General features: G+C 43.6%; 1 protein-coding gene across 2 annotated transcripts; it reads right to left on the bottom strand.

Annotated features, from left to right (window-relative positions):
* Nucleotides 1-333: 333 nt before the first annotated feature.
* CMTR1 (cap methyltransferase 1) lies at nucleotides 334-26,881 on the bottom strand. Of its 2 annotated transcripts, none has more exons than XM_058801616.1 (24): nucleotides 26,770-26,881; nucleotides 24,725-24,865; nucleotides 21,372-21,514; nucleotides 20,482-20,640; nucleotides 19,948-20,040; nucleotides 19,131-19,202; nucleotides 17,755-17,849; nucleotides 17,579-17,651; nucleotides 17,183-17,381; nucleotides 14,597-14,715; nucleotides 14,244-14,340; nucleotides 12,989-13,121; nucleotides 11,873-12,052; nucleotides 11,409-11,465; nucleotides 10,392-10,449; nucleotides 9,669-9,737; nucleotides 9,380-9,511; nucleotides 8,775-8,897; nucleotides 7,981-8,072; nucleotides 7,311-7,379; nucleotides 5,845-5,892; nucleotides 5,149-5,261; nucleotides 4,502-4,610; nucleotides 334-2,784 (listed from the first exon to the last, which is right to left on the bottom strand). In XM_058801616.1, the coding sequence occupies exons 2-24, from the start codon at nucleotides 24,849-24,851 to the stop codon at nucleotides 2,652-2,654; spliced, it is 2,493 nt and encodes an 830-aa protein (XP_058657599.1). In that variant the 5' UTR covers nucleotides 24,852-24,865; nucleotides 26,770-26,881; the 3' UTR covers nucleotides 334-2,651. The 2 variants fall into 2 exon arrangements, with proteins under 2 accessions (XP_058657599.1, XP_058657598.1); XM_058801615.1 differs by having other exon boundaries at nucleotides 26,552-26,775.
* Between the last annotated feature and the right edge of the window lie 514 nt (nucleotides 26,882-27,395).

Here is a 27,395-nt window from a genome sequence, read left to right on the forward strand (position 1 = left end):
CCTACTATTTCCTTACTGGCACATATTGCACTATGGTAAGCCTAGACTAAGTTAGGCACTTAAGCCCCTGGTCAGTGAGCTCTCAACAGTGGGTTACTGCTCTGTTGTGGCCTGGAATGTACTTCCTTTGACTGGAACAGGAGCCTACCCATGCTGCAGGAGTTCCAGAGACTGTCCCCTGTAATGCCCTCTCATTTCAATGCTCTAAACTTGCCACAAGAACTTTTAAAATGGACTGCCTTGAATATTTAGCTCTGCTGACATTTCTCTGCTGCCACACTGACAGGCACTGCTGGCCCAAATTGTGTGGGAAGCAAAGGAAAGAAGGACTGCTGAGAACTAAAGAAGCTGTATTGGTAATAGAACATGAAAGCACAGAAGTCAACACAAAATGATACAAAGCCTAATAACAATACATTGTGCAATTAACATACATAAATACTCCCTTCAGCAAGACCTTCCTCACCCGCCCTTCCCAACATAATCCCTCAGCAGGGAAGCAACTAGCTTGGTGGCTCATGCCTGCCTTCTTGAAGGGAGATTTAGAATCAAGGTTCAGTGCATCAAAAATAAAAATAAAAGCAAATTAAAATAAGCGACTAGAGACAACTGAATAAACAAAGCATCTATTCATAAAAGCTAGCCTGCAGACTGACCAAGTTTTTTTGTACCCTCCAAGGCCTACACTGATCCTGGTTTACTTCCTAGTCACTCTTCTGTCTGCCAGCCCCCAGGAGTCAAAGCTCTGAGCCGAGGACACAACACTGCAAAGGAGCCTGGCAGAGGGAGCAGCATGCATTGCTGGCACTGGAACAGCCTCAAGGCAGTCAAATTGCTGGTTGGTTTAAAAAGCCAACTGTACACAGGGCTGGACACCAGAGGTTGAGGTACTTTATTGCCCACTGGGAGAGATTCCTCCCCATCCCTCATGGAAGTGCCTTTGCCAAGACAAAGCTACTAATGACACACCTCTTGTTTAGGGGGAAGAGCCACCATTTCTTTCATACACGTTTTACCAATGTTTGAGAGCAGAGAGGGTCTACAGATCAGCCAAGAGGATGCACTAACAGCCTGCAGTCCTTCAACTGCTTTGACAGACCTGTGTCTAAGTCAAGGTTTCTATGTCTTGCTGCGCAGGTTTGTTCAAATCATTCATATGGATGTGGAGAAAAAGACAGTCTAAACAACGCTATAGATTCTATAGAACTATAGCTTTCCTTAAGGCACAGTTCAGATAAACCCCTAAATCACTTTTCTCCCTACTGCCAATCAGTGTTTAAAAACAAGCCAAGAACAAACAAAACAAAACAAAAATTGGACTATCTTGCTGTTTATCCCAAAGCATTCAACTATGTGTTATCTTCTGATTTATGTGGAAGACTTGGCAAAGTGCCACAGAAACCAGAAATGAAGGTAAAACATGCAACAGAAGCCAACATTGAGCCTGGCACAGAAGTGCATGGAGAAGTCTTGACACAAATGCCATACTGAGAGGAGTTTCCTGGCTCTGTGCCTTCACCTCAGATGCAGTTCCAGAGTCAAATAGGATACAGAGGATTTCAAAGCCAGTCTGGTATTTTAAAAGTAAAGTCTGGTTACCTTTCCAGTGGGTACAGTCAGGGGACAGGAATTGCTTCTTATTAACCTACATGGTTAAAGTTGAAATATCTTTCTACTGAAGCCCTGGGTCTTTTTAACTAAGTTGGACATTCCCATCATTTCTTCCAGGGACTTCAGCATCCTAGCTTTTCTATGTCTTCCCTCCCACATCCACTTTCCTCGCTGAAGGTTTAGGTAATAATGTTAAGTACCAAGAACCAAAGCACCTTGGTCTCAGAAGTACCATGAAGCACATACACCAACCATGGTACATTTTCACAAATTAGCCCCAGGCTGCTGGCTTGGCATCAGTCACTAACCTGGAGACGGGAAATCCTTGTCACAGCAGCTTGCAGAAGTGTGAGCACATCAGATCTATGCCAGGAACTGTACTCATCACCTGCATTGGCCTTTTTCCAACAGGGAACCATCACATAAGAATTGCCAGTGGCTAGCTGAGTGCCTTGATAAACAGAAGCATTGGAGACACTGACAAGAATATATAACTTTTGCTCACAGCTCACCAAAGACTTAACACCTTCCACAGGATAGTGTAGCCTTTGACAAGGCCAAGGAGAGAGCTGCCAGGAGCAATGCAGGGCCTCTTCAATGTGCTGTTGCCTAGCTCTGCCATCAAAACATCAAAACATCTCCGCTCCTTCCCACACTGCAAGAGAAGCAGAAGCCTGGGGAGTTCTGGCACACACAGAGCTCCACAAACCTTGCTGAATGTTTCAATAGGAGCACAGAAAGCTGCCAGCCCCTTGGCCTCATGCATGCAGTAGGTCAGGACAAAAGGACATTAGGCCTCGGCTCCAGGAGTTACCTTGGGTACTCTGGCAGCAGGTGCTACCTGGGCTATACTCTTATATACACTACCAGGGCAAAGCCTCATCCTGTGCCTTCTGCATACCATCCCCTGGTTCCATCATCTCCAGGAAATCAGCTCTGGAGAATATCAGGATAGAAGTTGTGGAGCCTTCCCAGTCCCATCAGTCCCTGAAGAATCCAAGCTGGGCTCAGCCCCTCCCTGCACCCTCAGGAGAGCAGGGTTAGGGGTAGTGTGCTTGGATGAAAGACAGAACAGTCTCCTTTGATAGCTTCTCTGGATCTTGTCTTTTCTGAGAGTCGTGCACTTTGACACCTTCCCCCCATTCCCAGAAGAGGCGGCTGTAATGGCAGACACTGTGGGCAGAGAGGAGAGCAAGGTTAGTTTGACAGGGAAGGGAAAGGAAACACTTCCATCCCAGTGAGAGACAGCTGCCCTTGCTATGAGAGCCACACAGGAATACTCAGAGCAGGTGCCTTAGAAAAGACCAGTGCATTTATTCATTCAATTTACAAACTCTACAGCCCTCAAAGTACAGCAACAGCCAAGCCTAAGAGATTTCCATGGAAACAAACTTGTTAATTCTAGCTTCACTCAAATTCAGTTCAGTATTTGCTGGAAGGAGTCAGGTCACTAGGGGAAAACCCTACCTCCCCCTAAGTTTCTCAGAGGATGAAACCGTCATTGCAGGCAATGGAAAGACCTTAATGAAGAATTTAGAAAGTCTGCCAGGAGCAGCAACCTAATCCCTCACCACATACCTACCATAATCAGTAACAGCTGTCCTATGTAGCTTTGCAAACAAACAGCACTTCCCATGGCACAAAAGCAGCTAGGATCATTCCCTCCTTCCCCTCATGTGAAATAACTGAGCCCTGCTTTGCTGCTGAGAGTTCTGGTCCTACAATGCCATCTCCCACTCCATCCATCAAGCACAGCCCTCCCTCACTGCATCAACACAGTCCCAGCCATAATGAAATCAGAGCTACTAATTACTGCCAACACAGCAGCCTTTAGTTTTGTACAATTACTGACACTTAATATTCATAGCTTATTTAATGCTTCTGTTCTAACAAAGCAGTACCAGCACAGCGACAAGAGCACATGTCAGTGGCTAATTATAGACATATTAGTACTCACTAACCACAACACATCCCTTCTGGAGTCCCACACAAGCACTCCCTCCACCTCCTCAGCCATTCCTGTAGATTCATGCTAGCCTATTTCAGAGTACATAGGCAGAACTAACCCCACCCTGACACACTAAGGGAAAAAGCATCATGTGCCTCTCCTTTTAAGCCTGTTCTGCCATTCACCACATGAAGAAAGGCTTAAGGATTCTTGAAAGCACTGCTCTAAGACAGTAAGGAGGTTCAAAGTGAGAAAATCAGGAGTGCTATTTCATATCAAGTTCTTACTCAGAGGCACAGTCTTGAGTAATGGTAGTAGTGCAGAACATCTCTACCCAGGAGCCCTGAGGCACCAGACTCAGGATTTGCTGTACTTGGGTAATGCCCTCAGCCTAGTACTCAGTAGATAGGGATGGTTTTCAGCAGCCACAATGTTAATAACTGTCCAATGGCATGCCACTCCATCCTTTCCCAAGGAGCTACTGTTTTACTCTCTCACTCTCTTTAAAAAAGCTCCCAGCTTCCCACAGGTTATTCAGAGCCTGGGCTAAATGAGCTGGGATTTGCTTTTAAATTAGCAACTTCCAACCAAACATGTTAAATACATAGATGGAGCAAATTACAGTTGCTGGGCTCAATTTCTACTTCCCTGCATGCAGGAGGTTCAGTAACTTGTAGTCTGATGCAGACAGAGGAACGAAGTTGTGACATGTTCGCTATTCATAGCCATTAATTGCAAAATCCATGATTCCACATCAGCAGTTTCCTGCCAGCCTGACAAGGTGCCAGCTCCTGCAGCACACCCTTCTGGTGATCAGCTACACTTGCACTGCAAACGACTGCAAGGACACAGCCCTGCAGAGCTCCCTCCCAAACACCCAGGCACACACACACACTGGCAGACACATACTCATCCATAGCCTCAGCTCTGGCTCATACTCACTGAAAGGGTGCAATGGCTTCAGGAAGGAGGTTGTATGTTGCTACATTGGTCATTTTGTTGAAGAAGAATTTCTTCTTGAAGTTTTTACTGTATGCCATTGTCCAGGGATCTAGCCAGAGGGGTTACAGGGATCAGAGGAAAAAAAAAAATCACAGAAGAAATAGACATACAGTAAAAGCAGGGAAGAGGAATCTATAAGAGTAACTGTGATCCTTCCATTACTCCTTTTTCCTTCCTTCTCCCAAGACAACCTGCTTTCCAAGCTGTTCTCTATTCACAAAAAAAAACCCCATCTCCCTCCATTTAGAAGCTGACATTTGAAACAGGGTATTTCCACTTCCTATTACTCTGGAAAACATCTTGATGAAAAATTGTGATCTCATTAAAAAAGAAGGTAGTCAGTCATGTAAAAAAAATGGAATTACCCCCATGATAGCTAATCAACCCACAACACAAAAACTTACATATAATACCCTAAACCTCACCCAAATCCAAGCTACCCCCATTACATGCAAACACTTAATCTCTAGCCATTCGAACATTGCCATTCATTTTTTACCAAGTTACAAGATGAGCAAGCCTAGTCAGTACTTTTTACTTGGAGAGACAAAGAAAAGCTGAGAGGGAGTGGGGACTCTCTTTCCTACCATTCATAGTCCGTACAATGTAGAGTCCTGTGGGCACAAAATGCCGATCATCTCGGCCGGTGTAGGACAGCCGGGGCATTCCTCCTGAACTCTTGATGACTTTCATCTCTAACCTAAACGTTGAGAGAAGGCAGTGATAGAGAGTGTTCCTTCCTTTACTGTGCTTCTACACACCTGGTACCACCTGCATCCCCTTCCCCAGAGTGTCACAGTGAGAACTGACAGCACTGCACAGGATAGGATCAAAATCATCACACCCTGAAAAACTGGAGTTTTTGCCTTTCCATCCAGGACAAGAGAAACCAGTCAGACCTGTCTATATCAGGCTGCCAATTGAGTGCTGTGGGGAAAAATCTGTGATAAGCTACCATAATTAATCCAAATAGGGTTCCTGTTTCAAGTGTGAATTCTTGACCTTTCAGGCCACTGAGAAGTCATTGATACTTCTGCACCCAAACTCAGGCACTGTTGCTACTCCAACTGTTATGAAGTGCATTGGCCACATCTATGGCATTAGAATGATGCTCTGAGTGAGCAGCATCTCAGGAACAGCAGCCACCACGAGCTCTAACAGAGCTCTAACAGCTCTTTCTGCATGACCCCACTAGCACAGATCAGAACATTCCCTCCCATTGCTCTGCACAATGACTGATAACCTCAGTGGGCCCTGACATTTTATTTGCACCAAATGCTTACCTCACAAAAATCTTGTCCATTTCTTCCAATCTGTATACTTCCTTCACTCTGGGAAGACAAGACAAAAACATTATTTCAAAAAAGTTTAAACTGTGCTTTTTTTTTTCTGCCCAGCTACAGGTAGCAGACAAATTGTTGGTTTTATATAGCATGAGGTAGTCAGGCTCAACTGAGCTTTACCCTTCTTCATCTCCTCTATCTTTATGCTTCAGTGCCTAGTTTTTCCTGGCTTGAGAAAACCTGACACCTGCATGCCCATGGCTGGATTGCTGTAAGCAGCAGATAAATGTCCTTGCTGCTAAGGCAACTGTACATTTTTACCTCAGGTTGACTATACAGAAAATGAAAACAGTGAAAGTCAGGTGCTTTTGTTTTCCCATTAGATAAATTGACCAAGCTCAGTCCCAGGCATGTTCTGGCTTCAACATGTTGGCCTCACAGTAAAATTAACAATCTGATCTTCACCATTACTATCCTCAGAGGTACAACAAACTTGTTAGTTACCCTGAGGTAAAAAGAGCTTTTTTTTTTTAATCAGTAAAGATTGTTTTGAGTCCTCATTCTGTCATTACATCAAACTGGTTTTGTTGTTCTGAGATACAGAAAAACAATGAGTAAGTTAAAAAAGCACTGCCTCTGATTGGACACCCCAACCACTCATTTCTCACATACTGCTACAAGTATCAGGCTTCAAAAGAGTACAGCAGGAGCACTTTAACACCTTTCCACAAAAGCAGCAAATGACCCCTCTACAATCCATTTCTCCAGCTCTCCTCCTCACTTCACCTTCAGCCTTCCCCAGCATTTTGGGTTCCTCCAATTATTAGAATGTCCATTTGTCATTAGGCAGAGATTCCACTCGTTACCTTTCATTAAGCCATTAAGGAGAAGATCCTCTTTCCCTTCCTCCAGATTTTTTCCTGATATTGCTACACTTCAGCTTGTGAATGAGAAGCTGTTTTGTCCATAATACGTAACTGATGCCTTCACAGTGGTGCTCTTATGCTACACTGCAGTAGAATTAATGAAATAGAAGGCCAGGAGACAACCAAAGCTGAAACCCTTTGTCAGGAACTTTCCTGGGGGTTGTAACAAAAGCCTTGCCCTCAGAGATGCTGGTCAGTCCTGCATTTACTAACAGTCAGCATCACTGTACTGCTGCTGACCCTTCAGGGCAGACAAGGAGAGAATTCTTTGCAATGATTAAGCTCACTGGGTACTAGACCTACCATCACACACATTTGGAATCAACACCAGCCAATCCACCTATGATGAAAGGTGACATGTGAAAGAAGGGCACAACTTCTCCATTAACAATATTTACCTTAAATGTACTAAAAGCTTTTAGCCTCTTTCCAAAGAACATACCAGAACTATAAATTTCAGCCTGAAACTTAACACCCCTTCCTGTCCTCCACACAGTGACACCAAGGCAGGCGAGGCTGAGGGAAGGAGGTGTCACTCACCGGATGGGGTTCATGTCCGGCCGGCTGGGTTTGGAAACAGCTTTGACAAACTTCTCTGCCAGCCGAATCCTGAATGAACATGGAAACAGAACCCAGCAAGTTAACGGGGCCTTTGGCACAGCAGGGAGGGAACAGCTTCAACAGAGTGATTTGACAACTCAGGACATGCATACTGCTAGGCAAATGGGTCTGGCAAGATTTCTTTTCATTCCACCCTCCCAATTCAGTGCCCAGTGATACTGCCTATTATCCATTACAAATGAGTCTTCATAGCTTACTCTCTTAGTCCTCATGCTGTTGAACACTGATATATTTATCAGGCTAGCAGGATTAGCAGAGACATTATGTCCCTGAGGAAGGAAACAGAGTGGTTTGCTCCTTCTCTCTCAGGTCATTCATATTCCCAGAATGGTCAGTTTACCCTAGCCGTGCCTGGCTTACCTTAAGCTAAGAAAGAACTAGAGCTGCCCTCATACACAGAGAAGATACAGTTGGAAAAGCCTATATGTACTTCAGTTCAGAGCAGCTTCATTCCCAGTTCATCTTTATAGCAGTGTTTCAGCTGAATGCACTTGTCTCCCCATGCTCAGCATACTGCTTTTTGTCTGAACACTGTTTCCCAGTCACTCCTACACATGTACAGAAAAAAGCTTCTCCAGAACCTACATACCTCTGGTTGAAATGCTGCGTTCGAACATCATTGCCATTCAGCACCAAGACATCAAGGATGTGGATTGCACTGATTTTTCTCTGGGCTTTCCCCTAAGGACAGCAATACAGAGATTGATTATTCACACTGTTGATATTTCAGCTTTGATTTATAGCCTGTTTTTTGACAGGACATCTCTTCTAGCAAGAAGGCACCTTTCCAGGTATTAGAAGCACACAAATTCCCTGCTGCCTGTTATACAGGAACATGGCATCCTCCAAGAACTGGTGCATCTCAAATACCCAGTTCTGTCTTAGGGGAGGGAGAGAGGGCAGGACCACAGCTGCCATCACCAGCTATCTGTGCCTTATCAGGTATCACAAAGCCCAGTACTCTACAGTATCCTTGCCTGAGGTGCAAGAGGACAGGGAAACTTCCCAGGCACCTGGGATTTTTCACTTTACACTGTAAATATACCCCGAGGATCTCCTCCCCGTAGCCTGCAGTCACTACTGAGCGGTTATGTACCCACAGAGCCACAGACACATGAAGTCATGGTGGCAGTGTCATGAGCAGCTCCACTTAGAACAGCAACACATCAGGTAGGTCCAGAGTGTTTTCAAAACAATGTTGAAGGCTCATATTTCTAGGACTGGACAGAAAGAACTTAATTCAAAATAGTTACTCTAAAGATCTTATACAAAAAAAGCCCACCTTGTACCCGGCACAGATGGAACATTTATTCTGCAGTATCATACAGAGATTAAGTGAAACTGCTCTTTGTAGCAAAATGGTAAGAGAAAGTAGGTTCCTACCTCTCCTTTTAGCTCATGAACAATCTCCACAGAGAGAAGAGTATCTCGTGGCAGCTCAGTTTTCAAATCCAGCTTTGTCCAGCGGTCTGACTGGCGACCACCCCAGGTGTAGATCTGTGATTTCTGTACATAAAGACTGAGTGAGATTCAGCCAAGGCTTCCTGAGGGCAGGGGTGGAGAAGAGACCTCTAACTGCAGAGCAACCCTCAGAGAATCTTTTTGTCCTAGGCTGTCACAGGCAGTTTCTTTGTCATAAGTTTTAAGGAAGAATCTCAACCTCTACAGCAAAGGAACAAAAACACCAATTCTAATCTACCAGTGACTTTTCACACCCACACAAAGACCTTTAAAAGGACAGTGAAGATAATTAGAGACACTAGCAGGAGTGCAGGTCTCTGTGTAGGCTGAGATTACAGAAAAAGGGTTAATTAGTGTGAAAGGCAGTGACATCAGGAGAAAGAAACATAAATAACTAGCAGTCTCAGGTACTGCTGATGAGATTCTTTTAGGCCTTTAAGGGCAGAAAAAGATGAGATGAAACTGCAAGGCAGAATAGTAGCATTGAAATTAATCAGCAAGACTCCCAGACTGTTCTTAGCACTTACCCCTAACCCCAAGAGGAACTTCTGCTCACTTCCAGACACCATACACCGGTAATCTAACACTTGGCGAATTTTTTCCAGTGTGCTGGAATTCAGAGGAGTGGGTTTGTAACTGAAGGTATCAATGTCTGTGCCCTAAAGAGCAAAATATGGAAAAGGCAAGATAGACACATCAACACGCAGGTAAACAATTCTACATGAAGCAATAATCCAGGACTAGCTTCTTCATCTCTTAATTCCAATATGAAAAAAAAGTTGTATTTGTATGAAAGGATTCTAGGCAAGCTCTCACCTGAATCAGCTCAAAGAACTTGGACTTGGGATCTGAAGATGAAGGAGTAACACGAGCCTGATCAGGAATCTGAAAACAAATTCAAACAATTGATACTGGGTGCTAATTCTCTGGCACATTGAAAGGAACATTTCTGGTTTCAATATATGACAGGACATTCTGCCCCTGAAACTCCTGCTCTTGGGATTCAAGATGAAGAAGATATGTCATGTGGCAAATAAAATGTCACACATGTTTTGCAAATTTAATGTAGGCATGCCACATCTCACAGAAACCAACCAGCAGCTCCAGAAAGATTTCGTCTAAACCTTTGATGTCATGCATGTTTTGATGAAATATCCTTTCATCAAAGACACACCATCAGCCTGTGAAACTAACTGCCATATCTATGGCCTCACTGCAGTCAAAAGCTTAGGAAACAGAAACTGCAGACTCATAAAATGAGACCTTTTAGAAAGCTCTGCTGCTTGGGATCTAGGTGCTAAGTTCACCCTGTGTACAATGAAATATTCTCAACTGTAAAGAAGCCTGCTCAGTTAAGCCATACACAATAAATCAGGGACATCCTGTTTGATTACACAACAGCTTGAAACGCTTTCTGACTTTCCCACAAGACAAGATATTGAACCTCTGTCTAGAAAGTCCTATCTTTACTGCAGCTCCACTCTTGTTTCACTGTAGCAAGGACACCTTCACAATTTGCCTGCTTGACCCCTTACTTACCCCCCATAGCTGGAGACACTCCTTTCGGATTTCAGCCTGCCGTGGCTCAACCAGCGTTCTAAAGAAAGACAGCAAACTGTTAAAGATGGTGAAACCTCCTTGATCTTGCAGCATTTTATATCCCAGCCTTATAAAATCTGGAACTTTCAGCATCTGGCTTGAGAACAACAAACATGAACTGCTCCACAAAGGGTTGTATGAAAGAGGCTGCTGCCTTCCCTCCCCACCCTCGAGTTCCTGTGTTTAGCTTTGTTTCATGGTTTGCACTACTGACTATCAGCCATCCCTTCATTCCATGAAAGTACCACTGGGTATAAATATTTTCACTAAGTTATGTATTTGTACAAACTTATGCTAATCTCCAAGAGCTGGGTACACAGACCTACTTAAGAATAACAGTGCAAACCTGCTGAAGGCCATACAAATTACAGTTTCAAGGTAGAATCAGCTCTAAGACAATTTCTAACTACCATATTCTCTCAACTTTCTACCCCATATTATGTCTGGATAACACCTGAGCAGAAAAGCCATAGCAGGGAAACATTGCAATGGCTTTATTTTTATGCAAGCAATTAACATCAAACTTTAGGTAATTCTAGGTCTGTAACATAGATGTTTTGAATTGCCCCTGGAAAGATGAACAGCTATGACCCACAATCAACTTGGATGGTTACTGTTGAATTGAAAATACCAGCTGCAAGTTACTCTTCTGCTTACATTCCTGGTAAGAAGCAAGCTCACTTATGGTAACTGGAAATCATCCAATGCATGGAAGCCTTCTCGACAAGGGTGATAATAGACCGTCAGTTTTCAGGACTCCTCCAGCCACCCACACATCTCTGCAAATAACTCAGGTGGAGACACAAACTGAGCTACCTAAAAGCACTTTTCACTTTCCTGGCTCCAAAGGCCAAGACAAGTACCAACTCAAATCAATAACTTATTAAATAAGGGCAAAACAATTCATTAATAGTAGGTTAATTCAATCTTCACCAAAAGGCAGAGGAATATACTCACGTGTCTTGAACAAAGGCACGGATTTTGGCTAGTGCCTTTATCTGAACTTTGCAGTGGCTAAAAGAGAAGAAAAGTTTTAGTCAGGGAGGAAATTAATCACCACCAACATTGTTCTACTGTTCAAAACAAGAAAGAGTGCTGGGACAACAGGGGGAAGCCAGTCTGATTCACAGAGCAATGAGGGATCTTAGCCAATATGATTCAAACTGACAGGAAGATCACTGGAACAAATTAGGCAGTATTTTCTTTTCTACACAGTTCTCTGAGGCCAAACAGTCACTAACAGCAATACAGAATTTCTGTCTGCACAGGGACCCCTGCTCTGCTCAGCCTCTCAGGGAACAAAAGCAGAGCAGTGTGGCAGCATCAACAAGTACTTCCATGAGTGTAAGAAGTTACACAGGAAAGCCACGCTAAATTAATCTGCCTACAGCCAGCAGCCTTCATCACCCACAGTAACTCACTTTTCATTGGATTGGACAATGTAATTGTAGAAGTCCTGGTTGTCTTTGATCACGTTCAGCGGGACGATAAGATTCACATCCACGTCGGAATTGCGCAGCTGGTTGAGTCTGATGTTTACTGTGAACAGGTAATCCCGCACATCCTCAATGCCTGACTTCAGGCCTTTGCACACCACGTACCTGCACAGCAAGGCAGAGACATCAGTTCCTTCACACAGCCAACTTTTCTGCCACACTCCCATTTAAAGGGGAGCTTCCCAAACTCCAGGAACTCTTTCCTCCTGAATATCCTTAGGAAGATGCAAACTGACCTATCACTGAGTCATCGTACATTTTCTAAGCTCTGGAAAGACAAGGAAATGCAACCCTATGAAAACCCCCCACATATCTCCCCCAAGTAATAAATCAATTCTGCTAAAATTGACAGATACAATGAAAACACAGATAATATCACAGAATCATAGAATGGTTTGGGTTGGAAGGGATCTTAAAGATCATCCAGTACCTTCAAGTACTGGAAGGCCCCAGTTAGGCCACCCCTAAGCCTTCTCTTTTCCAGGATGAACAATCCCAATTCTCAGTCTTTCCTCATAGGAAATGTGCTCCATCGTTGAAATCATGTTGGTTTTCCTCCTCTGGACTTGCTCCAACAGGTCCATATCCTTCCTTGTGCTGGGGACCCCAGAGCTGGATGCAGCACTGCAGGATGGGTCTCACCAGAGCAGAGTAGCAGGGCACAGTCCCTTTCCTAATCCTGCTGGCCATGCTGCTTTGGAAGCAACCCAGGATACAACTGGCTTTCTGGGCTGTGAGCACACAGTGCCAGCTCATGTCCAACCTCTCATATATCCTCTGGCTTCATGAAACCATAGTTGTTTCATGCAAAACAAGATCTGTTACATACCCAGTTCCATAGCTTCCTTCCCATAACAGTAATTTGGCAAATATCATCTCTACCTTGTCTATAATTTACCAAACAGCTAAAATGTTTCCTCCTCCAAGACACCTGCTAATTGAGGCAGGTCACAAAGCCTCCACTAAGCTTACCCAAATCTATCTATCACTGTATTTAGAGGATTGCTCTCTTTAGTAGGCCCTCATGCTCAAGCATCTCACCTCTCTGAGTTAGCAGGGCGGCTTGTCACAGGTTTAAAGATGCAAATTCTCTCAAAGCAGCAATACAGCAGATAAACAAGACCCACACTGAATGGAGTAAACAGGTCAAAGGTTTTGCAGACAAAATGTCCTCCTGTAAAAAAAAGAGGAAGTACATTGATGCCAGGAGATAATAAGGAAATAAGGAGATACTGAGCACCTCAATCCTTCTGCAAAACTAGTAACAGAGTTTTTGTGCAATTAAACAGCATCCAGAACACAGTTATGAAGTGGGCCAGCAAGACTTCATGAAACATCTTCCCTATATGTCTGCAGCAAAGAGAAAAAAAGCATTCCCTTGGCAAGAATCTAATTGGTACGTAGGCTGTCTCACAAGCAAACCTCCTATCTGCCCCCCATCCTTCCCTTCCAGGCCCAGACTGTGCCCTACAGCCTGGCAGTATGCCATCCCAAAGCCTCCAGGGAAGAGGAGCCCTGATATATGCAACAAGGAACCTCAGACTAGAGGAAAAGACTAATAGATGTTACCTGAACAGAACAACTTGCCATCCAGAGAGAAAAGAGTCTGTGTTGCCCCTCTCCTTCAAACAAGATTCCCAATTTCCCCAAACAAAAAGCAGGCAGAACTATCATCATTTTTACAGAACTATTGTCTACCCATGTAGGAAAGACTTAAAGAAAGCTGCCCCTTTTATCACATCTCATTTGAGACTACTCCTTAGTAGATCATTGCCTCAGGTTCCTCAAAACATAGGGCATAAGATACAAATTATCATTTTGTTACAAATTGTCTTCTATATCAGTGCCAAAGGCTAACTAAACTCAGTGGAAGACAGGACCCATTGGAAGGAGACAGTGTAAGGTCCATCATTTACCAACAATGAGGTGCACTAACACAGGGTAAGGGATCATTAGTTCTTATCCCACAGATGACAGATTTAAAGGAGAAAAGCTAGAGGAAAGAAAGAACTGGATAAACACCACTCAGCTCCAATCAGCTGGGATATTGAGGAGGTTGGTCCAGCTAGTGCCATAAATCTCAGGTAGACTGCCCAGTTATCACAACAGATTAGCTTATTTTTCTCGCCACATCTCTTAGCTTTGTGACAACCATCTCAGGACTTATGCATACACATTCAATTCTGTGCAACTCATGGCAGAGCAGACTTCAAGGCACTAATAAAAATTGTACAGCAACGTTCCCCAGTGCCATAGACACCTCAGAGAAGGAGGAAGGTTAATGGACAGAACATACCTGTCCGGACAATGGACAGTGCTGTGAGGAACTGGCAAAGCATGAGCTGCTTGCTCAGGATTTCTTGCAGATTCTCCTGGCCCTCCACTGAGAAACCCTGCAAAGTGCATGGCATATGATTAGTATCTCCACAAATCTGTTGGTCAAGCAAAGGATTCTGAGGTACTAAATAATAGAATCATGATCATTTCTGTTTGTTTAAAGTAGAAGAATCAGCACTAGGAATTTTAATGGCAAGGCTTGTACAATTTCATAATTGTAGCTACACATGTCAAACACCCTATTGCATGCAGACAAAGGTGTCAGTTTTGTCAGGCTTTTTTTAGTGCAGGAAGAAAAAGAAATAAACCAACCCCATCAGCCATTAAGAAATGCACTCCCTTGTGATCAGTATTGTCCAAAACAAAATTCTGGAAAGCAGTAATGTTCTCTGATCGAGTGATGTCTCCGTCTCCATCAATCCCACCCTCTCCTAAAGAAAAAAAGGAGACAATCAATAATACATTTGCAAGTACAAATAAAAGATCAGTATGTGCAGATGATCTATTGTATTCAATCAACATTTAGTCAGAAATTGAATAGACCTTGATAGATGGAATAAACATTACAAAGTCCCTTGTTCACCACCAAAGATGCTTTTTAATTCAGAAAAATTATTCAGATTGAGTGGCTGGGGGGCTGAAACAAGACCATACAATAACCATGCTCAAATGATGAGTTGTACGTTAGCCTCAGCACAAAACAAATGAAGACTATATGACAAAATAATATTTTCATCCAAGCAGGAGTGGCACATAGCTGAACCTAATGAAAAGATAAGATCCAACTGCACTGCACAGTTCACCTGTTAAAAACATGTTATTACAGACAAGGCAAAATTATTTAGATTGTGCATTTGAACCCTTCTACTAAGAATTCTAATCATTCCAAAGAAACATAATAGCCTATTTTCAAGCACAGTGTAATTTGAGCTTTAAAAAGCAAAAAACTGTGAACAAGTTTACAAAGGGAGTAGGGAAAAAGACGTAGGATTTGTGCATAAATACTCATACAGTTTTCCTCTGTGGCTCTTTTAAAAGAGCTACATTGTCCCCCAGCTGCTGTTTTAGAAAGCTGAGCTAAGGTGCATTCTAGAGCTTACCAGCTGTGCCTCAAGTAACCCTGAACTTCTATTTAGTATTAGACCCTGTAAATCTTCTACAACTACAGATTCTATTACCTCAGCTGGAGGACTAGAAAGCAGAAGAGATCAGGACGCATGAAATGGTTTTGATAACCAAACTCCTCACAACCATCCTGTCAGTAAGTGAAGTGACACTGGAATTTTTTACCATTCTTCACAACAGAAATAGCATGCCAGGCTACTTCCTTCTCATTAGTCTGTACACACCTCACTGGACTTTATAGCATAACAGAAAGGGATCAAGAAAGTTAATCAAAATCATTGGGCTATTAATTTCTCCAGGTATGTCCTCCTCTCCGTAACACCAGTTTGCTGTGAACTATGAAGATCGAAACACTGCAGCCAAGGTGTTTATCTGCCTTGCTGCCCTTGCCATGAACCTTCACTTTAACTAAGATCTAATCCTTAAGTGCTACTAACCATTCACTAAGAGCTCATAGTCAGGTGTAAGAGTGGCAGCCAACATGAGTAAGTGGTGGAGAGAAAAAAAAATCCACAAAAGGCACAACAACAGAAAAGCAAACTCCCTGCTCTACACGACAGTCACCTTCCAGTTTCTTTAATAGTCTGAAATAAGAAGCACAAATACTAGCAATCCTTGGATTTCTCCTTCTAGTCCTAAAGGCAAGGCAGACAGAGGGCTCAAACACATCATCAATATTAACTAGTTACAATGCATGAGATGAGATGCAGCAATTGTCTGTGTACACCTGTTCAGTCTTTCTCAATGCTAGGTAAAACATGTTAAAATAACAAACCTCCTTGGGTTAAGCAGCTCATTTAGTCGCAGTGATTCAGATACAGCCTCTAGCCCAAATCTGTTTTATTTATCTTTACTAAGAGCCCACAATCAATTATGAGAGCACAGCTAGGAAGGTCTGATACAGAAACATGCTGACAGTTGGGTAAATGAGGTGTCTAACTGGCTCTGCTAATAGATCTTTGGGCACATCAGGAGGCTGGAGCACCTCTCCCATAAGGATAGATGGAGAACACTGAGGCAGTTTAGCTTAGAGAAGAGAAGAGAAGGCTCTAGGAAGTCCAAGCATCCTTCAGTATCTAAAGTGGGCTACAGTAAAGATGGGAAGGGACTTTTTATCAGGGCATATAGTGATAGAATAATGCATAATGGCTTTAAACTGAAATAGGGCACGTTTAAAATAGACATTAACAAGAAATTCTTTACTCAGAGTGATGAGTCACTGGGACACATTGCCCAGAAAAGCTGTGGATGCCCAGTCTCTGTTCATGGCCAGCTTGGATGGGGCTTTGAGCAATCTGGTCCCTTGGAAAGGTGTCCCTGCTCACAGCAGGGGGGTTGGTGCTAGATGATTTTAGGTCCCTTTCAACCCACACAATTCTATGATTCTATGACAAATCATCTCATTCACTGTTTCAGGCTGAGATCAGTGATGTGCGATGAACATTGCCAAGCAAACTTTAAGCACTCTATAATGTTCAGATAAGCAAAGAACTCAAATATCAATTGCTGCAATGAAACATATTCCCAGGTCAGACTGGTAAGAAATGCAAATGATTTTGAAAAAATGAAAATTATTTCTCAGAAAAATTTCTTGACATGCAAGCTCACCAGCCTCAAGCCTTTTCTCCAATGACAGCCCCCTTCTACCTTGCAAAATGGTTCCCTAGGCTTCTCCTAGATCCCCCTGCTGGTATCGATACCAGTCCTGCCACTAATACAGAGGCTGCAGCATGAGCAAAAACATCAGGTAACATTCATGGGTGCATTACATACCATAATAAGGCTCAAAGAGCTCACTGGAAGCAGAATAGAAATCCTCCAGTTTAAAATCATTTGGTCCTTTCAAGGTCATGCCAAATCCTTTCGCATGCCACTTGCGCCTCCACAAGACATATTCAGAGAAGCCTCCGGGACCAGCACACACATCAGCAAAGTAGAGCAGCTCTGCATCATACTCCTTTATCAAAGGCACCTGCAAAAGGAAACTGAGGAAATTCTTCTGACCTGTAACAGCTCCCATCAGTCAAACCACATACATCATAAACTACACTGCTCAGAGGAATCTTTCAAGGACCTGTTTTCCCAGCTAGTATCCTAAAGATTCTCCTTTCTTCCCACCTTCCACATTTTCTGAGAAAGCACTGCTGTTTGAAAGTTAGAGGAACTCACCCCTTGGCTGTCCTTAGGGTTTGTAAACATGTAGTCAAAAACATGGTCCATATTTGCCATCTTCATCGCAGCCCTGTGAACACATAAATAGGGCCTTGATAAGTTTCATCCTGGGCTCCCTCAGCTGCAAGTGGACCTACATGGGAAGGGACTGCAGTACCAGAGATTCTACAAACCTGTTCAGGAAGAAAGCTCCACGGATCATCTCATAGGGGTTAGACCTTGTTCGGGCTCGACGCATTTCTTCTCCATCCAGCTCATCAAATACACTCTGCACAAACAGAAACAAAGCTCATCTGGACCTGGCACTGGCTGGAGGGATAGGTAGGCATCAGCATGTCTTATTTCTTGCTTCTCTCTCCTTAGACAGCAAACTCCATGCAGGATTTGGTTCACCAATACAAAATGGTTTTCTGTCTCATAACGATATTTGCTCTTCTTCTAAGCCACCTCAGCTCTTAAGCAAATTTAATAACACTGACAAATTCTGTACTGATAGCTCCAGAGCCTGATAACATGGTTAGCCACCTCAAAAGCAGTCCCAGCCTAAAGTATTTCTTTCACATATATAAACACACACTCTATTGCTGTATACAAGGGCATGATAAAATCTAGGAGGAAAGACTGAACAGACAAGAAAAGAAGGGGAACTCATTTCCTTAGTTTAGTCAAGCCTTTAGCCCTTCCGTCGGCCTAAGGGCGGGTGACTGCTTTCTGTCCTCTCCGAGCTGGTTTTGCCTGGGGTAGAGTTAATTTGTTTCATAGTAGTAGTTTCATATTAGCTAGTATTGAGATACATTTTGGATTTGTGATGGTAACAGTGTTGATAACATAGAGATGTTTTTGTTACTTCTGAGCAGCGTTTGAACATCATTAAGTCCTTTTCTGATCCTCATACCACCCTGCCAGCAAGTAGGTGGGGAATGCATTCTTCTGGAGTTTGGAGGGAACATAGCGGGAACAGGTGACCCCAACTGCCCAAACAGATATTCCATACCATACCCTATAATGCTCACTATATAAGGCTGGGGGAAGAAGGAGGAAGCCAAGGACATTGAGAGTTAGGGTTTTGTCTTCCCAAGTAAGCCTTGCATCTGATGGAGCCCTGCTCTCCTGAAGATAGATGGCTGATCACCTTGCCCATGGCAAGCAGTGAATTAATTCCTTGAATTAATTCCTTGTTTTGCTTTCCTTCCATTGAGTGGCTTTTGCTTTACTTATTAAATTGCCTTTGTCTAAACCTATGACTCTTCTTCACTTTTACCCTCCCCATGCTCTCCCCAATCCTGCTGGTGGGAGAATGGGTGAGCAGCTGCAGGGGACTTAGCTGCCAGCTGGAGTTATAGCAAGAAAATCTCTCAGAAGGCTGAGATTCAAAACAGGCTGCTGAACAGATAGTAAAATAAAAAAGGATGCTAGGTCATCCCAGTGACATCGAAGTGACAGAGGGCATTCTGAGCTCTTGTCAATTACCTAACTACTCAATCCTCTTTAATTATTTATTTCACTTGCTTCCCCAAAACTTCAGTTCCTCTTTAAAAAGGGGGCTCACCTTGCACTGCAGGACATTATGTAAAAGCTCTTCATTACAGAACTCTGTTTCATCTTCAATCATCAACTTCCTCTGCAACAGGACAAGAGCACAGGGAGCAATTAGCAAGCATGCTATTGTCATTTCAGAATGCAGCATGTACCAATAATGCATGAAGGCTGCCAATCACACACTAGGCTGTATCAGCAGCAGTGTGGCAATTAGGCTGAGGAATTTTCTCCCATGTTAGGCATCTTGAGATCACATATGAAATACTATATCCAGTTTAAGCACTCCCCAGTATAAGAATGGACACACTGGAACAAAAGCAGCAAAAGGGCCAGCAAAATGACAAGGGTCAAAAAGCACCTGGTATATGAGAAAAAGCTGAGAACAGTTTGTTCAGAATGCAGAAAGGGAGATCCTATTGCTGTACCTAACAATGGGACAAGTCCCTAACAGGAGGCAGAAAAGATTGACCTAGGCTCCTAGAGATGTACAGTGACAAGACAAGAAACAATGGACAAAAGCCACATTAAAAAATGCTAATTAGCCATATGTAAATTTTCTTTTGTCCATCGGGTTGTCAAACACTGAATAGATGCCCAAACAGGCTGTAAAGCTTCCATCCTTGAAAATACTCAAAATTCCATTAAACAAGGCCTTGAGCAACCTGATCAGATCTAGCTGGATCTGTTTTAGGTAGGAAGCTAAACTAGCAACCTCAAGAGGTTGTTCAGAGTTCATGCTATTCTACAGCTATTTGACAGGGCAACTGGCCCAGGCTGAGTATCCTGCTTTATCTTAGGCTGGTAAGTACCAAGACATACAAAATTACCTTCCCCACAGTCATCCACTCCTTCAGCTCCTGAGCATCTGGGATCTCTGTGGTACATTCAGGGCACCAGTCCACCTTCTCATAGGCACTAGGCTGCAAATACAAGTCATGGGAAGAGCCAAAGATGTTCTTACTAGAAAAATATAAAAACTAATTGCTCCCCAAAAGTTTGCCTCCCAATGCTAGCATAAGGGGTTATGCCATGACTTCAGCACCAAGTCATGGTGTAGAAAACTGTAGAGTTTTTTCTACCAAAACTGTAGAGTTTTTTCCTCCTGGACTAAAACATGTCTTATTTATTTTTAAAATAAAAAACAACCTCAAACACCTCCGCCACAAAAAAAAAAAACCCTCACCACATTCCCCTTTATTAGAGTCCGTTACTCAACGCAGAACAGAAGTCTAGTACTCAAAGTACAGTTTAGAGACACTGGAAGAGAGACAGCTGCCAAGAAAAACCACAGTTTACACATTCTTTCACCCAGTTTTTGCTGAACACAAGAAGAGAAATGGCTTAAAACAGAAAGTACTTACCTCTGGCTCATCCTGCCAATCAACATTGAGCTCCCCATCAAATCCTTTGAGGGTCAGGCCAAAGCCTCTCCTTCCCTTCTGATTGGAGGCCTCAACAATATCTTTCCTGCCTTGGCCATATTTTCCCAGACCTTCTCCTTCCCGGAAGCCCATCTTGGCCTAAAAAGGGAGCAAAGGGAGCACTCTGAGAAAAGTGGACTCGAGTTTCTGTACTGCTGCTGAGGTCAAAGAGTAGTGCAGAAAATGGCACATCGCCCTGAAGTGACTCAAAGGCACTGAGCATTTTTAATCTCAATTGCAGCTTTCAGGACTTTTGAGTGAGTTCACTTCACTGAGGCAGGATACAAAAAAACTAGATCTGAAGAATGATGTTTGAAATGACAGCAAAAGACTCAGTAATGCGGGAAGAGCTTGCTCAGAGAGAAAAGTAGTGAGGAGCCTGGAGCCATTCATCACAGGCTTCAGTAAGCATGAATGGTTCATAAAAAAAGACATTGGTATAGAAAAAAATTCATGTTGTGATGATTTTCTTTGTTGTGAACATGCATTCAGATGCATTTCAAATACCAGTTAAAATTTCACATAAAACTCAGAGGAGGAATGCAAGACATTGCACCTGAAACACGTACACATCTCTTAGGTTAAAAGAACTATGTTCATTATCTGCTAGTTTTTCAGGTTTTCTCTCAGTAAATTTTAGCAATAAGAGAACAGTAACAAAACGTGGGGATGCAGTCAATTTCATGTATGTACAAAACAGTAAGGAAATAAAAGACAGAGAACCCTGCTACAAAATGGATCAGAATCAAAGTATTTTTTATAACAAACTGGTCTTTTCACTTTGCTCTCATCAGCTCTTAATAGTTTGGTCCAAAACTATTTTGACCTACCATCAGCTTTTGGGAGACACTGTTATACATTGAGTAGCGAGATGAAGTACCCTCCACAAGAGAGTCTTGTTTGAACTCATTGCTGAAGACTGGTCTTTTTTCATCACCCTCACTGTCAGAGCCACTGGTGCTACTGGAAGATTCTGAAAACAAACAAAAAAGTGAGAATGAAAATAAAAATAAAATGGAAGAAAGATATCTCAGTAATCACATTAGAATATAGTGAGACTCATTAAATCCTCTGAACACATACAGAGGACACTTCAGTATCTCAAATGTATTACAGGAATTAATATAATGAATTACAGGTGCAATATAACACACCCTGTGCAACCAACACTTGGTTATCTTTCCTGTTGCCTCAGGGAAGCACACAGCTTCTCTGACCCCATGGATTCCAGGCCCCACAGAGGGCTGGGCAAGCCCCATCACACAGCAGAGCAGCCACAGCATGACCACAATAGTACTGTGGTGTGCCTGACCTTTGCTATGATCCTGAGGAGCTGAGAAGGGCCACAGGGATTCTCTCGTGAGAATGGTGACAATTACATCCTGATGAAACATTTTGAATTTTCTTACATATCCATAACTACAAGTGCAAATTCATCCCTAACTTAGCCAGAAACTCATATCAAGTACACAGGCATCTACCAAATGGCCAACACTGCAGAAAGAAGAGAAAGCTACATTTATGATACTTCAGTTAACTTGTAAGGATTCCCAAGCTCACTACAGCAAGTGAGAGAGTTTTTCACCTCTAGAGTTTACAGATACATACAAACTTAAAAGAAAGATGAGGTCAGAGGACACCAATCTTTTTTAAAATACCATGAGAGAGGTTTGAGGAAGAACTTAAGTCAATGGTTCAGTCAAGGTAATATCAACACACATAGCAAGCACTCAAAATAAACCTTCCTCACCAGAAACTGATGCACCAGAACCTTCATGGGCACAAATAAAGAAGCTCTGTCTGTGCCCAGTTCCACCTTGGGATCTATTGACAAGAACCTGGCCTGTATGAGCTGTAAAGTCCTCACTGCTACTCTCCAGCTGTGAAATGCCCAAATGTACTCACTCCAGGCAGGATGTAACTGGGATCTGGGCAGGAATCCTGGCAGTCTCATTTGTCTCAGCCTGCTCTGTACCAGCTGGGTGCCCAGGGAGGCCCTACAATCCAATGAGTCCTTCTGGCTTTCCTGGGGTAATATCACTATGAGGATGAAGCAGTGGCACAAGTTTCTTACTACAGCTAATTCATACAGACTACACGAGCAGCAATTCACAGCAGGCAAAGCCTTGCTCTGTGGTAGCTCAGCCTCTTGAGCTCCCTTGTTTGCCAAGTGCTAGAAATAATTTTGTGCTGGTTTGTACAAATAGGGGAAGTTGAACTACAAAAGTTCTCCTGACATAAATCACAGAAGATTAGCAGAGTTGATCTTTTTCTGTTTTTCTCTTAAGAAGGAATAATTTAGTTCCACAGAAGTGTTGAAAAACCCCAAAAGATATTAAAATACTTGAAAAGAAGGATTGAAATTTTCTTAGATTTGTCTAATTTAAGACAAAGCACAGGCTATTTCTCTCTCAACTCACAGATCTCTGTATTTTCCTGTTCTGGAAAACTGAGCATCAGTGAAGTAAGAGGACACAACTGAAAATCAGCAAAAAAAGGCCATTACAAGAAAGTGAAGCAAAAATGAAAGACACTACTGTAAAATATATAACTGTAGTTAAAAACCTTTCAATGTGTCCTCAGTGCTTGTTGCTGAGCAATCAGTTACAGTATGAACATTTGAGGCTTCCAGCTCCAAAAAGGAAGGCTCTGATTCAACCTGTGTTTGCAACATTCTGTACCCATCTCGATTTTCAAATATCTATCACAAGATATATTCCTGTTTCTTTCACAGAGCTTTTACCTAAGAACACACTCACAAAGGATTTTTGCTTTAGGGTCAGTTACTGCTTTCTGCTTCTTGGTACACAGCTTCAGTTAACTTTGCTACCTGCTTTTTAACTTTTTGCTAATTGCTACCTGTCTTATTTGCTAGACACTCAAAGTGCCTTAAACACAATTACCTACTGCATAAGTTACAATGGAGTCACTTTACAACTCTTTTTGTTTTTAAGATATGCTAAGCCATGATCAGCTGAGCATGGCTTAGCATATCTTAAATCACTTCTTTCCCCAACCTCCCTTCTTTCATTAGAAACCACAATGGGTGTAATAGAATAATAAACAATTAACTGAACCCATAATATTGTTGCTGAACTGTATAATTTGTTTCTTAAACACTAAGGCTTACAGCCTATTTTGATTCATGTATGAACTCAATAATCAAAAGGGGGGGAAAAAATGAAAACAACATCAGTTTGAATTTTTTAGCTCAGGCCTGAGTGCACAGAGCATTCCCTACCCCAGCTCTTACATGCTGCACCTCCGGCCTCCTCAGACAGGTACACACACTATATATATCCTGCAACTACAGCTACTCCCACACCAACCTCCTCATCTTCCACACACACCCCTTCCATTTTCACAAGGGAAGGCTTCTTTATGTGTTCAGGCACTTGAACACTTCATGACCATGAGAAATCCCAAGGCTCTGACATAGCAGGCACACAGTGAGGCAACCTGAAGTACCACCTTGGGAGAGTTTAGAGTGTCCCACAACAGCGACACCAATTGTGGGGGTCACATGCCTCATCTGTGGTACATCCCAGCTCCAGGTGAGACAGCACACTCCAAGAAAAAGTAGGCAATGAGTTAACTCTGCAAGAGATCTTTCTGAAAAGAAATACCTGTGAGCTCTCACAACTCTGTGCCCTGGGAAAATCACATTGAGCCAGCATAAGAGATGGTCCTACAAAGTAGAAGCCCCAACCAACTGGCTCCATTGTATTCATCTCAATTTCTCCCATCTGCAGAAATGTGGTAAGACTACTGGTTTCTTTCTTCCTTTTTAAACAAAATTATGATGCTTCTTTATGGTGTAACACCCACAATGCCTGAGTACTGAGTTTCCAAACCAGAAATAACTGCTGAGACTGAAAAGATCAATATGACAAGAATGTTTAGAGCCTTGGATCATGCACATCATGATCCAAATCCAGTTTTCTACGTCTGAATTCACACAATTCCCAGATTAAAAGGTTTACATAAGATTTTTAAAAAGCCTAAGAGAATTCACACCAATCCAAGGTTGTGAAAATAAATAATGTAGCCTTTTTCCCAAAGAGAGAGTGTACCGTTGAAGTTCAGGCTATCAATCAGGATTTAGGATTCAGGAGATGTAGGTTCAATTCCTGGTTATTATTTACATCCCCTGCAGCAGCACATTCCCGATCTCCAACCTTACCTTGAGTGGTATGATTACTGAATTGATTTTCATCATCTGAAGTAGAACTGAGGGTTAATCCCAAGTCTTCTATCCTCTTCTGCTTATTTTGGGGGCTGCTAAATTCGGGTTCTGTCCTTCTCTTCATGTTTTCCTGAAATGCTAAAAGAAGAAGATCACACTTGGCAAACATTAAGCATAATTTTCTGTAATGCACAGCAGCATGGTGGCATAGATCATTTTATGCTCTTCAGTATTAGGCTTTTCAACTTAAATGTCTTCAGGTAAAAGTGTTAGCTAACTCACCTTTGTAAACATCTAGTCTAACTAATCAAATGGGAAACTGATATGGAAATTCCCCTATAACTGATGAATTTTAAATCACTTCTACAACCTACTTATCCCCAAATGCACATAGATGAAGTCAACCCAGATGTAGACAGTTATTAAAGTTATAAACTTAAATATATGGCAGCTCATTACTGAATCAAAGAGTCATTTTATCCAAACACACTGAAAAAATGTCAGATCCATCTAACAGAGATTATGCAAGGTGGAACCAATTTCTCACAAGACTCCAAACAACTCTGACCTCACCTCTGCAAATCTTAATTAATAAAGGAACTTTTCTGCACAGCTTTGATAAAAGAACTTTATTAAATATGCATGCTCAAGTTGTGTGTGAAGTTGTGTTTTTCACCAGGAATCACTGGCAAAATATCCAGCTTCTGGATGTGGCTGAAAAATTTTGCGTGAACTCAGAGAAAGGTCTAATGCTTAAGATGGAGTTAATAGAAGCCAGCTTGGCAGGTTTGCAGAAGACAACAAGCAAGGAAAGGGAAAAGTGTAAAGGCAAAAATGCTAAAACCTCCTTGCAACTGAAAAAAAAAAATTAAACTGTACCTTGATTAGTGTTTATTATTGTACATAGGATTGTTGGGCTATAAAAGATGCCCCAGGTCACCAATTCAAACCTTTAGTTATCAAACTTATTTCCACAAACAGCTTAAGGCCAAATCCTTTTTTTACCCCCACAACTCTGACTACAAACTGATCCCACAACCTCACTGCACTATGGCTAAGAAATCTTCTCCCTTCCACCAGAAGTTCTTTTAATGACAGCTCACCTTTATCTGCTCTTGCCTCAATTGAGGGTTTTGTTTTTACCCTTGTTTATCTCTAACAAACCAGCCATTTTATATTTCTTCTGAGAGAGCCAAATGAGAGGCCAACACTCTCAGCTCACTTCTGCCAGCTCCCTATCGAAACCCCCACCCTCCAAACCCCACTAAGGGTCCCTCAGCACACCTGTCTTCCCGACAAATTTCGAACCATGCAAAATTAGGCACAAGTTAGGGACACTCGGTCCCTCAGGAGCCCCACAGGTGCGAGAGAAAGCCCCTCCACATCCTCAGCCATGCCCCACAGCCCCCTTGCACCGCCCCACCGGCCTCCCACAGAATCGTTTAGGTTGGAAAAGACCTCTGAGGTCATGGACCCCAACCCACGAGTGAACACCACCATGGGAACCAGACAATGGCCGTAAGTGCCACGTCCAGTTTTTCCTTGAACATCTCCAGGGATGGTGACTCCACCACCTCCCTGGGCTGCCCACTCCAAGGTCTAATCACATCTTCTGTGGAGAAATCCCTCCTGATGTCCAGCCTAAACCTCCCCTGGTGCAGCCTGAGGCTGTGTCCTCTTGTCCTGGTTGCCTGGAGAAGGGGCGAACCCCCCCGGCCACACTCTCCTTCCGTGGGTTGCAGAGAGCGATAAGGTCTCTCCTGAGCCTCATTTTCTCCAGGCTAAACACCCCCAGCTCCCTCAGCCGATCCGCACAGTCCTTACCCTCCGAACCCTTCACCAGCTCCACTGCCTTCCCTGCCCCTCACGGCCGTCACCCCGCCCGCCGCGCAGCCCCGGTCCCACAGGCCGAGCCGAGACCCCCCCGCCGGCGGAGCGCGGGCAGCGGGGAGACCGCGGGAGCCGCCGCGGCCGCGCCCCGCGCTGACCCGCACACGACCGGGGTCGGCGGACAGCGCCGCGCTGGAGCGGGCGGCACTCACGGCGAAAGCGCGGCAGGAGGCGGGCTCCGAAGGGCTCCGGCTGCGAAGGGCTCGGGCTCCCGAGGCGCGGTGAGGCAGGACGCGAGGCCGCTGCCGCCGCTTTCGTTTCCCCGCTCTGACGCGGCGCCGTCCCCGCCCCCGGCCCGCCCCTGGCGCGGGGCCTCGGCGGCCGCCGGCGCACGGCAGTGACGCACTGCCCCAAGGGCCGCGACCGCGGGCGGGCCCGGGCAGCCCCGGAACCCCGGGATTCCGTGGAACACGCTGCAGAGACTGAATAATTTATGACTGTATGGATATAAAAATGTTTATCGATCGTGTAGCGTAGCGGAAGGAGGGAGTGTTTTAGGCTGGAGCAGAGAAGGCTCAGGGAGGACTTAATCACTCTACAGCTCCCAGAAGGTCACAGCCAAGTGCGGATCGGCCTCTTCCTGCCGGCCATCAGTGCCAGGACAAGAGGACACAACCTCAGGCTGCCCAGGGGAGGTTCAGGTTGGACAGCTGGAGGAATTCCTTTACAGAAAGGTGATTCAACACTGAAATGCGCTACCCAGGGAGGTGGTGGAGTCACCATCCCTGGAGGTGCTCAAGGAAAGACTGGATGTGGCATTCAGTGCCATTGTCTAGTT

Source organism: Ammospiza caudacuta, chromosome 3 (genome assembly GCF_027887145.1).
Source record: "Ammospiza caudacuta isolate bAmmCau1 chromosome 3, bAmmCau1.pri, whole genome shotgun sequence".
NCBI classification, from domain to species: domain Eukaryota; kingdom Metazoa; phylum Chordata; class Aves; order Passeriformes; family Passerellidae; genus Ammospiza; species Ammospiza caudacuta.

Excerpts from the sequence above, each read along its gene's own strand:
- CMTR1 (XM_058801616.1), bottom strand. The coding sequence starts at position 24,851 with ATGAAGAGAAGGACAGAACCCGAATTTAGCAGCCCCCAAAATAAGCAG. Across the intron at positions 17,850-19,130 it reads ATAATGTCCTGCAGTGCAAG|AGTGTATTTGATGAGCTGGA; the intron begins GTGAGCCCCCTT and ends CTGTTTGTGCAG. Across the intron at positions 13,122-14,243 it reads ACTGTCCATTGTCCGGACAG|GAGGACATTTTGTCTGCAAA; the intron begins GTATGTTCTGTC and ends TTTTTTTTACAG.